The sequence below is a fragment of the Mustela lutreola genome, chromosome 4 (assembly GCF_030435805.1).
Source record: "Mustela lutreola isolate mMusLut2 chromosome 4, mMusLut2.pri, whole genome shotgun sequence".
Lineage (NCBI taxonomy): Eukaryota > Metazoa > Chordata > Mammalia > Carnivora > Mustelidae > Mustela > Mustela lutreola.
In genome coordinates this window covers 34,860,236-34,872,780 of record NC_081293.1, presented here as the reverse complement: position 1 = coordinate 34,872,780, position 12,545 = coordinate 34,860,236, and the positions used below count along the sequence as shown (strand labels likewise).

Below are 12,545 nucleotides of genomic sequence, written 5' to 3'. Positions count from 1 at the left end.
ATGACCTGAGCGAAAGCAGAGGCTTTAACCCACTGAGCCACCCAGGTGCCTCTCTTTTTTTTTTTTTTAATAAGCTTTTTTTTTTTTTTTTAAGATTTTATTTATTTATTTGACAGACAGAGATCACAAGTAGACAGAGAGGCAGGCAGAGAAAAAGAGGAGGAAGCAGGCTCCCTGCTGAGCAGAGAGCCCGATGCGGGACTTGATTCCAGGACCTTGGGATCATGACCTGAGCCGAAGGCAGCAGCTTTAACCCACTGAGCCACCTAGGAGCCCATAAACAGTGTTTCTATTAATAACTTTGTATATGTTTCCATGTGTCCTTGTACTAATAAGCCTTAGGATGAAAATAGAGAATTCCCAGGTTAAAAAGTATGGATGTTTAAAATTTTGCTAAAATAAACTGCCAACTTGTCTTCCATTAAGGTTATACCAATTTATACTCCCGGAAGTGTTACCTGAGAGTTCTTGTTTCCTAGAGCCTTCTACAGTGTAGTATACATTTTTTCCTTATGCCATATTGAAGCACAGGCATTTTTATGATTTGCCCTGAATGAGATCTAGAGGCAGAGCTGGGAGTTGGCTCAAGCATTTCAGATTAATATCATTCTTTTCATCATTTCATTTAGGGTTTCACACATTTTCTACACCTGTTTTTTGAGTTACATCAAAGTTTACCTCAAGCTAACATCTTCCAGGTGGGCTTCCCAGATAACCAGACCTACACTCACCTTTCATCTTTCTAATCTCTTACATGTAGAAGCCTAATTTCTTTGGTTGTTCTCATTGGTTTCTAAGGGTTTCATGGGGTAATCCCAAATCCCAGCTTGTTGAAGGCTACTACTCTGTCAGGGTACCCACTGTGGAGGCCGAGAAAAACCAAGGCCATCCCACCTCAGATTTAGCTTTAGCATAAGTACAGCCATCTTAGCTCTGGCAGCCATCTCAGACCCCTGTACCCAAGAGCTGAACTTTCCCCTACTTTACTTTAGTTCTAAGGACCCCCACCCTGCTTTAGTAATAGGAAGCCCCACCCTGCTTTAGTTCCAGAGACCCCCCCACCCTGCTTTAGTAACAGGAACCCATAAATACCCTTGCCTTAACTAAGCTCGGGGTCCAAGTTCCTTCTCCGCTGTGTTGGGTATACTTGGGCCCAAGCTTAAGCTTGTCAAATAAACCCTCGTGTGATTGCATCGGTGTTGGCTCCTTGGTGGTCTCTCGGATGCGAAAACTTGGGCATAACACCCACAGCCCGCTTCCTCAGCCCCAAAGTCCTGGGCACCTGGCCCAGTATCAACAATTATTTGTTTATTGTTTAATTAAGCCATTTTAAAAATGTATCATTCTCTAATGGAAGAAGATGTAATAATATTTATTGGGCACCTATTACAATGTAAGTTATTGTGGGGTGCTAGGCAGTATGCAGGACGTCCTATAATTTATTATTCATAGTAACCATGGAAGTAGGTAAGCCATCTTCAACAAGAGAAAAGAAAAAAAGTGAAGAGATTAAGGAACCTTCTCAAAGTAATGCAGAGTAAGAGGTGGGCAAAACTAGTATTCAAACCAGTCATCCCTGACTCCAATAGCAGTGCTCGCCCACATCGCAGGGGCTGCCTCCTGGGGCCAGGAATAAGAGGCAAATGGGACTAGTGAGGCTCTTTGTCCTGGGTGCAAAATAAAAATGGAGTACCAACAAACTCGTAGTCAAGATAAATTGTGTTTTAAAGCAATAGTTTTAAAAAATCAAAATTAATACAAAACAATCCCTGATATCAGGCTCCAATATAGCTTCCCAAAGTACTGTTACTGCTTCTGTCTTTATTTAAAATAAAAAGTGTGGTGCATGGCTGGCTCAGTCACTAGAGCACGTGACTCTTAATCTTGTGATTAAGTTCACAAGTCTGAGCCCTATATTGGGTGTACAGATTACTTAAAAATAAAATCTTAAAACAAACAAACACCATAGTTAAGTCATTGGATGAAAATGTTGTTGTAAAGGATTAAAACACTGATGTCCAGGCAAACTGAAACAGAGAGAGACTAAAGGACTTTGAAGGTTGAAAAGACTTTGCCTAGGGTCACCTGGCTGGCTCAGGCGGTAGAACATGTGACTCTTAACCTCAGGGTCCCAGATTCAAACCCCACATTGGGTGGGGAGCCTACTTCGATTTAATAATAATAAAGAAATTAAAAAAGAAAAGATTTTGCCTAGTAGAGATGAGTTCAGAAAAGCAAACTGGGAGAAGCACCTGGGTGGCTCAGCCAGTTAAGCATCCAGCTCTTAATTTCAATTTAGTCATGATCTCAGGGTCATGGGATTATTCCCACACCAGGCTCAGTGCCAAGTCTGCTTGCCCCCTCCCTCTGCTCCTCCTGCCCCCCAGCTCCCTCATTCTCTCCCTCCCTCTCTCTCTCAAATAAATAAATAAATAAGAAAGAAAAGAAGGGCACCTGGGTGGCTCCGTCTGTTAAGCATCTGACTTTGGGCTTGAGTCATGATCTCAGGGTTCTGGGATAAAGACTCAAATCAGCCTCCTTACTCAGGGAATCTGCTTCTCCCTCTCCCTTTGCACTTCCCATACTCATGCTCTCTCTCTCTCTCTCTCTCAAATAAATAAACGAAATCTTTAAAAATAAAGAAAAGCAAACTGGGTAGAGAGTACATGGGTGTAATTTCACTTTTCCCTGCTATCTCTGTGCTAAATAATTTGGGAAGTATAAGAGAATAAGATGGCTCAGCACTTTAGATAAATTCTCTGTCAGTGACAGATATCTTGCTACTTCTGATGCCCATGCTGATCCCAGCTCTGACAGTAAACTTGGGGGTGCCCTGTTATTTAAAAAAATATATATATATTTTTAAGTAATCTCTATACCCTGGGTGGGTCCCTAACTGAAGACCCTGAGATCAAGAGCCACACATTCCACTCTAACTGAGCCAGCCAGCTGCCCCTCCCCATCTTGCCGGCACCTGCAGGGCAGGGTGAGGGTGGGGGGGTGGTGGGAGATTACTCAAATTCGCCCTGTCTATCCTCCTCATTATTTTAGACATTTTGATCCTGTCTTCTCCCACTGACAGATTTGTCCTTCTGGCCCAACTTTCCAAATCTTTCTAGATGCTCCAGATAAAGAAGCCTTCTCTATATCCCCGGCTACTTCAGTTGTCTTTCTCTGGAGCTTTTCCAACTCTGTAACCTTTCTTGGGGTATAACATGTACTACTGTACACAGAGTAGTTGTTGATTCTCAAGTGCTATAAACACTATGCAAAATTATGTAGTGTTCTGGAGTGCCAGTAGTGTGTGGTAGGGACCTCAGATTTAACCTAGTTTAACTCTCCTCACTGAACACATTGGAGCCATTGGGTCTTAGTCAAAGTCATTCCAGAAGCTGATGGCAGGATCTGTTGATTTCTCTTTCACTGCAAGCAGTTGGCCCCTATCAGTCAGTGTTCTGTTCTCGAGATGAAGTCCTGGGATGGTTCTTAAAGAGGAAAGGAGCAAGAGCAGTAGCAATCTGCACTGTGTCCTTGGGCCCAGAGTTTAGCTTTTCCTTCTTCTGCCGAGGTAAGTTCATTGGACTGTCACAGGGCATACAAGAAGGATTGGCATTTGTCTTGTATGAAGAGGTAAAACTATCATTCTAGCTATGATTCTAGACAGTGGTCTAGAATTTCATTTCTAATACCCTTCTTTGATGACACTCAAATTTTGCCAAATTTTTTAGAGAAAGTGTATGTTGGTCCTTATCTTTTTTTTTTTTTTTTTTTTTTTTTTTTTTTTTTAAGATTTCGTTTATTTGGGGCGTCTGGGTGGCTCAGTGGGTTAAGCCTCTGCTTTCAACTCAGGTCATGATCCCAAGATCCTGGGATCGAGCCCCACATCGGGCTCTCTGCTCAGCAGGGAGCCTGCTTCCTCCTCTCTCTGACTGCCTCTCTGCCTACTTATAATTTCTGTCAAATAAATAAATAAAATCTTTTAAAAAAAAAAAGATTTCGTTTATTTATTTGACAGAGAGAGGGATCACAAGCAGGCAGAGAGGCAGACAGAGAGAGAAGTGGGGGAAGCAGGCTCCCCACCAAGCAGAAAGCCCAACGCAGGGCTCGACGCGGAACTCAATCGCAGGACCCCGAGATCATAACCTGAGCTGAAGTCAGAGGCTTTAACCCACTGAGCCACCCAGGTGCCCCGTTGGTCCCTATCTTAAAAGAGTGGTCTCTGGGGCGCCTGGGTGGCTCAGTGGGTTAAGCCGCTGCCTTCGGCTCAGGTCATGATCTCAGGGTCCTGGGATCGAGTCCCGCATCGGGCTCTCTGCTCAGCAGGGAGCCTGTTTCCTCCTCCTCTCTCTCTCTGCCTGCCTCTCTACCTACTTGTGATCTCTCTCCGTCAAATAAATAAATAAAATCTTTTAAAAAAAAAAAAAAAAAGAGTGGTCTCTAACTACTCTGGACTTCCTCTCCTTGGCCAATATGAATATTATCTAATAGTCAATGTTACTCAGAATGTGACCTCATAAACCTGGCCTGGAACTACGTGCAATCTAAATATTTTACCAATTGTATGAATACAAGAATGTACAGACTGGTAAGAGATAGTTAACATTACCAAGCAACTGGTCAAAGAGGAAAGAGTTCAGGAGATGTTTACTATCTGTAAGATTGTTGCATTTACCATTATTTAGAAGGGGAGGGTAGGAGAACAGATGGTCAGCAAAAAGGTAAAAGCCTTATATATCCCACTGGCTTAAATGTCTTCTGGGCTCAGGCCTGTAATAGAAACGAATAAAGTTTACTGGTAAGATTTGTAGGAATAGTGGAGAACTCTAGAAAACATGCCTAATTGGGACGCCTGGATGGCTCAGCTGGTTGAGCGGCTGCCTTCAGCTCAGGTCATGATCCCAGCGTCCTGGGATCGAGTCCCGCATTGGGCTCCTTGCTCAGCCGGGAGCCTGCTTCTCCCTCTCCCTCTGCCTCTGCCTACCACTCTGCTTGTGCTCACTCTGGCTCCTCTCTCTCTCTCTCTGACAAATAAATAAATAAATAGAAAACATGCCTAATCTAAAGGGGGCAGCCAGTAGTCAGTGTCAGCCAATTATTGCCATATGGGAAGGAAGGTCCAAATGTTTATAGATCGCATTTTTCAAAAGAATTCAGAAATCTGAATTTTATATGAAATTATTTAATTTTTTAAAAGATTTTATTTATTTATTTGATAGAAGACACAGCAAGAGAGGGAACACAAGCAGAGAGAGTGGGAGAGGGAGAAGCAGGCTTCCTGCTGAGCAGGGAGCCCGAATGCCAGGCTCAATCCCAGGACCCCGGGATCATGACCTGAACCGAAGGCAGATGCTTAACGACTGAGCCACCCAGGTGCCCCTGAAATTATTTAATTTTTAAATGTTGGCAACAAATCCAAATTGGGAGGGAAGACAAAGAGGAAAAATGAAAGAGAAACATGTGTAGGCCAAGCAGAGCAATAATACAACCCAGGGTTTGCCAGTTTGTCACTCTTGCTTTATGCAGACTTCTTGTCTCTTCCTAACACTTTGGGAGATGTTTAAACACTTACTTTAAGGTATATTCAGAACTTTATCATATGCAGCCAGAATTTCCATTCCCCTGCCAGTTCTTTAAATCTTTTTATAAAGTTTTTATTGAGCACCTAACACGTGCTAAGTTATCATTACATCTTATTTAAAATGAAATATGTTAATAATTAATTACATAAAACAGATATAACTTCCATAATGATCCAAATGACTCAGAAATACATACTTAATTTCAGCTATTTTTTTAAAAGTGATAAAAAATTTAAAAAATTTAAAAAAAATATGATCAAACACAAAGAATTCTTTTTAGAAACCGACCAGAACACTACCATTCTTAAGAGGTCAATGGGAAAGTTTCAGAACACAAGGCATCCCTGTATTTAAAAATAGCACTTCTAAAAGAATCCAAGGGCAGCCAACCTGAAAATCTTCTAACTGGAGGTAATTTTGATATCTGAATGGCTTCTAACCCAATAGAGGTCATCTATGACACCAAGCAGTACCCAAGTTCATACTAATGCCAAAAGGTGGGGGGGGAGGGGAGGTCGGAATCTTGTCATCTGACTGAGTGGGAAGTCACTAAACAATTCAGTCTGGCTCAGGTTACCAATTGCTGGTGATTACATTTTAATATAAGTGTGTTAAACAATATACATTGTATCCTGCTTATTTATTTCCCTCTTATTTTTTTTTTTTCCAGCCTTCCTCTGTACTCGCCTCTCTCCCAGTCTACAGTTTTTGTACATTTAAGGTATGCCTACTTCTGTTTCCACCATTTCTTCTGCTCTTCATCAGGATCGGACTTTTCAAAAAGTTAAACGTCTTTGCTATCTCAGAGATTCTCCACACCCCTTACACTCCCATCCCAAGGCCCATGCCCTCCCATCCCCCACCCCCAGCCCCCAGCCCCCCACCCACGATCTTCCCCAGGCTGGCAGCCTCAGCCATTCCAGAAATTGACAAAGAAGTTGCAAAGGGAGTGCCACTTCTCAGCACAGTAAGTCTCCGTGAGCTTCGCGTTCTCGTCCAACCCGTCCGGATCAGGCCGCGTCTCCAGGGGTCGCTCCTCTTCTGGGTCCGAGGTTGCCTTCCTCTTGCCCGCTTTGGTCTTCTCAGAGGGCTTCCCTCTGGGAGACTTGCTCTCGGGAAGTCGGGACCCTCCTGCGGGACCGGGAGCGGGCTCCCGGAGCCGCCCCCGGCTCCTTGCTGGGGGCTCGGGATCCCGGGGGAAGACTGCCGCAGTGGGGCGCACGGGTGAGGACCCGTGGGGCACCAGGCGCAGCTCGGCGCCGTGGCCCTTCTTGCCTGCGCACAGGCGAGCCTTGAGCGGAGCCGGGTCCTGGCACGGCCGCCTCTTCTTGCGCAGCCCGCCCAGCACCTGCTTCCAGTAGTGGGGGCCGCGGGCAACGTAGGCGGCGCAGCGCTCGGGCTCCCCGCGGTAGGCGCACTGCTGGAGCGCCCCGGCCGGGTCCCGGCAGCTCAGCGCCAGCTCGCTCCCCGCCGCGGGCCCTGGGACGCGCGGCAGGAGCTGCCAGCTGCACGCGTGCCGCTCGGGGCTGACGAAGCGGCCGGAAGAGCCGCCCGTGGGACCCGAGGCCAGCTCGGCCGCGCTGCCAGCCGTCCCCTTGGCTCTCCGGGCGGCCACGAGGAGGCAGCCACCCAGCAGCAGCAGCAGCAGCGGCCTCAGAGGACTCATGGTCTGTGCTCAGGTCGGGTCTTCGGGACGCCTGGGCGATTCAGTGGTGCCTGGGCCGGCAGAGCCACATCCCTCGGACCTGGGGACAGAGGCAGAGACTGCTGCTGCAAATGCGTCTTCCCACACCGTCTACCATTCCCACACGCTGGTGTCCAGTAGGCAGCAGCAGCCTGAGAAGAAACTCTCTGAGAAAATTGCTTACTGTCTAAATAACCGTTTAATATCTTTTTGAAACCCGGTGCAAAGACGAAAACAAAGCGAGGCCTGAAAATTGCCACCTTCACCCCCTCCCTTCTTCACCCTCCAATAAACTACAAAATCATTTCAGATTGTTTTTTGGAAACATGCATTTTTACTGCACTCTGAACTTACCGAGTTCTGGGAGAGGTGGTGGAGTCCTAGCAGGGTAGAGGGAATGACTGCATGAGAGATTAGTCCGTTTATGCCGGCTCCCAGTGAATGAACATGTAATGAATGGGACAGGAGGGGCCTCCCCCACTCTGCCCCTCCCAGACTTGTCTCCCACTGGGAGATTTCCCACCGCCACCACACGCAAAAACACACGCCCCAAATGTGTGAGAGAAGTGACACTGTGACATGAAATATAAATCTTGTATTTGGCTTCCTGTGTTTAAAAGAATCACGCAGATTTTAACAGGTCATTCTTTTCTTTCCAGTTAGGTATTTAATCATACAAACATGAAGTTAAACAGAAAGATCTAAGTTTTTAAGAGTTAAACAAAAAAATTCATATTAGAAACAAAACCACTGTCAATATTCTCAGCCAGGCACTACATTCTCTTCATATCATTCTGAGTTCTGTGTTCTCAGCCAGATGTTGATAGTCTTTCTTATCCTAATAATGTAATTTTAATCCTAATAACTGCTAACTACTAATAAAAATATACCCTCATTTATTAACATACTATAGTGTCCCTCAGTTCATCCAGGGGTGAGCATTTGGGTTTTGGATTATTTTTAGATATTATAAATCAATTATAAACTACTTGCAAAAATTAGAAGTTTAAAAAATAATTTATTTAGATTATAGTTACAAGGTAACATTATCAATTCAAGCGGTATAATCTTTAAGAGTTATTGTGTTCTTGCATCTTGAGAATCTTATATTTAAGCAAAGCATAAAATATTCCATCATCTTTTTAAAAAATGTTCTCAGTAACAATTTTTTTTTCATTTCAAGAGTTTTTATACTGCTTTACAATTGTTTTATACATGTGAGTAATTTCCTAATTACCCAAGATGTCAAGAAGTCTCGTTATATATTATTTCCCAATGTTTTCTTGCAGACTATTTTCTATGACTGAGCTCACTTTTAATATTGTATTTGAACAGTTACAATTTGAATACTACTATAAAAACCAAAATATTTCAGAATTAGAACATATTTAAATATATATTAGCATATATTAAATATATAGTAGTGTATATTGACCTAAGAAAGGAAATTTTACTACTCTTGTGAGATTAGAAAGATTAAATGACTTACCAAGGTCACACATCACTTAGTGATAAAGCCATATGCCATCTGACTTTCAGTTATCAATAATCTTTACATTTCAGGGGTGCCTGGGTCGCTCAGTGGGTTAAGCATCTGCCTCTGGCTTAGGTCATGATATCAGGGCCTGGGATGGAGCCCTTCATTGGGCTCCCTGCTTAGCAGGGAGTCTGCTTCTCCCTCTTTCCGATCAAGCTCTCTCTCTCTCTCTCTGTTTCTCGCTCTCTGTCTCTCAAATAGATAAACAAAATCTTTAAAAAAAACACTTTACATTTCAGCTTTGTATTATTACATCGCTATCATTTTCAAATGATACATTTTTGTTACATCAAACTGATTTATAATGAAAAGCAATTAGTACGTATTAGGTTAATAAATAGTAATGTAAATTTCATAAACAAGAGTAGTTCACTAATGTTCTTCAAAGATGCAAACCTTCTCCTTCCCAGAAAACTGTATCTGTGGGAGTAAAGCACTGATGAGGAGAGTTAGAGGCTTTTGTCTGCTGCTTTGGCTTTACTTACTGTGATAGCTCCCCAACTGAATTGGAAGAGTTTTCCAGCTAAAGAGTGACATCTTGTGACATTGCATGTTAATTACAATGAAAAAGTTCTTTACCTGGAAAGTCATCATCAAGAGGGAAATTACAGAGACCCAAGTTTTCTGTCAGAAACATTGTTCTCTGAGGAAAGGGGACACACAGATGTGCTTTGCCACATCAGAAAGTGGTATGTCTTACCACAAGGTAAATTTTAAGATTTTACTTATTTATTTTGAGAAAGAACTTGCGAGCACAATCCAGGGTGGAGGGCAGGGACAGAGGGAGAGAGAGAATACCAAGCCAACTTTCTTCTGAGCACAGAGCCCAATGCAGGCTCAATCTCACCACCCTGAGATCGTGATCTGACCTTAAACCAAGAGTCCAGCGCTCAACCCATGGAGCCACCAAGGCGTACCCCTCCAAGTTACTTTTTGAAAACTGTGGTAAAAAATATATATCACAAAATTTGCCATTTTAACCATTCTTCAGTGTGCAGTTCAGTGGCATAAGTACATTCATACTGCTGTGCAACTATTACTACCATCCAGCTCCAGAACATCTTTTATCTTCCAAATGTAGCCATTAAACAGTAACTCCTCATGCCTTGCTTCCTCTACCTCCTGGTAACCATTATTCAACATTCTGTTTCTGAGAACTTAACTGCTCTAGGCACCTCACAGAAGTGGAATCATACAGTTTTTGTCCCTTCATGACCAACTGATTTCACTCAGCATGATGTCTTCAAGGTTAGTGCATGTTGTAATGTTTGTCAGAATTAACTTCCTATTTAAGGCTGAGTAGTATTCCACTGTATGTATACATCACATGTTGTTTCTCTGTTAATCTGTCAATGGGCTCTGCAGTTGCTTCTGACTTTGGGCTCTTGTGAATAATGTGGCTTGAATATGGCTGTACTAAAACCCGTTTGAGTTCCTGTTTTCAATTCTTTTAGGTATTTACACAGAGTGGAATTAATGGTTCATATTATAATTTTCTTTTTAGCTTTTTAAAGTAAGGATTTTATTTATTTTTTTAAAGACAGAGTGCACACAAGAGAGCAAGAGCTAGTGAGTGAGAGAGAGAGCAAGCATGGGGGTAGAGGGGCCGAGGGAGAGAGAGAAGCAGACTCCCAAATGAACAAGGAGCCTGATGCTGTGGGGCTAGATCCCCCGACCCTTCGATCATGACCTTAGCTGAAGGCAGATGCTTAACTGACTGAGTCACCCAGGAGCCCCTATGTTTAACTTTTTGAGGAACCCCTGTACTGTTTTCCATAATGCCTGAACCATTTTACCTTCCTGCCAACAGTGCACAAGTGTCCCTATTTCTCCAGATCCTTGCCAATACTTGTTACTGTTTGTTTACTTGCTTGCTTGGTTTTGTTTTCATAATAGCCATCCTGATGGGTGTAACCTGATATCTCATTGTGGGTTTCATTGATATTTCTCTAATGATTACTGATGTTGAGCATGTTTTTTATCTGCTTATTAGTCATTTTTATCTCTTCTTTGTAATATGTCTGTTGAAGTCCTTTGCCCATTTTTCAATCAGGTTGTTTTATTTTTGTTTTTGTTGAGTTATAGGAGTTCATATATATATATATTCTATATACTATATATTCTAGATATTAATCCCTTTAAAATTTTTTTAAAGACTTCATTTTTAAGTAATCACTACAGCCAACATGGGACTCAAACTCCCAACTCTGAGACCAAGAGCTGCATGCTCTACCGAGTCAGACAAGCGTCCCTAAATATTAACCTCTTATGGATATATGATTTGCAATATTTTCTTCTATTCTGTACGTTGTCTTTCATTCTGTTGACTGTGTCCCTTGATATATAAGAGTTTTAAATTTTGATGTAGTCCAAGGAGAGACATTTTATTTTTTTAATTTTTATTATTATTATTTTTAAATTTTATTTATTTGACAGACAGAGATCACAAGTAAGCAGAGAGGCAGGCAGAGAGGGAGGAGGAAGCAGGCTCCCTGCTGAGCAGAGAGCCCAACATGGGGCTCGATCCCAGGACCCTGGGATCATGACCCGAGGTGAAGGCAGAGGCCTTAACCCACTGAGCCACCCAGGCGCTCCAGGGGAGACATTTTAAAAAATATTAGGATGTGAGATATGTAAGAAAGCATGAAATGAATATTTCAATATTAACTTAAAAATTAATCCTGGGGGGCGCTCAGGTCATGATTCCAGGGTCTTGGGATTAAGTCCTGCATTGGGCTTCCTGCTCATTGGGGAGCCTGCTTCTCCCTCTGCCTACTGGTCCCCCTGCTTGTGCTTACTCACTCTCTCACTCTCACTCTCTCTCTGACAAATAAATGAAATCTTCTAAAAGAACTCAAAAAATGTTAAAAAAAAAAAATCTCGTTTGCACCAATGATCCAACAGGTGTTTGGATTCATACCATATGCTACCTAATAGTTTACAATGAGGTGAATTTCGTGATAATTTAAGTGATTAATTTCTTAGTTCTGCCCTGTGAATAGTAGGATGGAAATATATTACCATAACAACTATGTTGCACCTCCTTCCCTTCTTCTAGAGAAGGTTAGCTGCAGCACCTGACCCACAAACTTCTATGGTGAATAGGCCTCCTGCCTCTTGGTCTTTCTTTCTTTCTCTTTCTTTCTTCCTTCCTTTCTTTCCTTTCTTTCTTTCTCTATCTCTGCACCCATTGTGGAGTTTGAACTCACTCTGAGATCGAGAGTTGCGTGCTCTACTGACTGAGCCACCCAGGTGCCCCAGGTTTCTTAAGACTACATAATTCTTTCTGCATGTAAAATCAGCTTTGCATAGTTCAAGAGTCTAATTTTCCTTGTTTCATCAGTATTTGCCCAATTGTGCAAATTATAATGTAAGCTTTTTAGGCAAGGATAACTTTTTTAGTTCTTTTGTAACTAAAAGAACTCTTGTACCTAATACAATGCTCAAGGCAAAAAGCTGGTTGCTTGAACTCTCGCACACTGCTGGTAGGAGCGTAAAGTGGTGCAATCACTTTAGGAAACTGTTTGACATTCTCTTACGGAGTTATGTACACTAAGATCCAACCATCCTTCTTCTAGGTATTTACCCAATGCAAATGAAAACTTATGACAACAGCCAGACAGGTAAAAGGATATTTAAAGCACTTTATTCATTGTAATAGCCCCAAAGTGGAAACAACTTAATTATCCATCAAGTGGGTGGATAAACAAAGTATAATAAAAATCTGTTTTTTACTTAGCAGTAA

At 42.5% G+C, this 12,545-nt stretch overlaps 1 protein-coding gene across 3 annotated transcripts in view; it reads right to left on the bottom strand.

The window, feature by feature from the left end:
- Positions 1-6,228: 6,228 nt before the first annotated feature.
- Positions 6,229-12,545, bottom strand: part of FGFBP3 (fibroblast growth factor binding protein 3) — a 132,556-nt gene continuing 126,239 nt past the window's right edge. For 2 of the 3 annotated variants that reach the window (XM_059169466.1, XM_059169467.1), the window contains one exon: positions 6,229-7,324. In XM_059169466.1, coding sequence (XP_059025449.1) covers positions 6,490-7,245 — 756 coding nt within the window. In that variant the 5' untranslated portion in view covers positions 7,246-7,324 and the 3' untranslated portion in view covers positions 6,229-6,489. Of the gene's footprint in view, positions 7,325-7,617; positions 7,889-12,545 lie in introns of those variants that run through there. The other variant, XM_059169468.1, reaches the window with a different exon arrangement.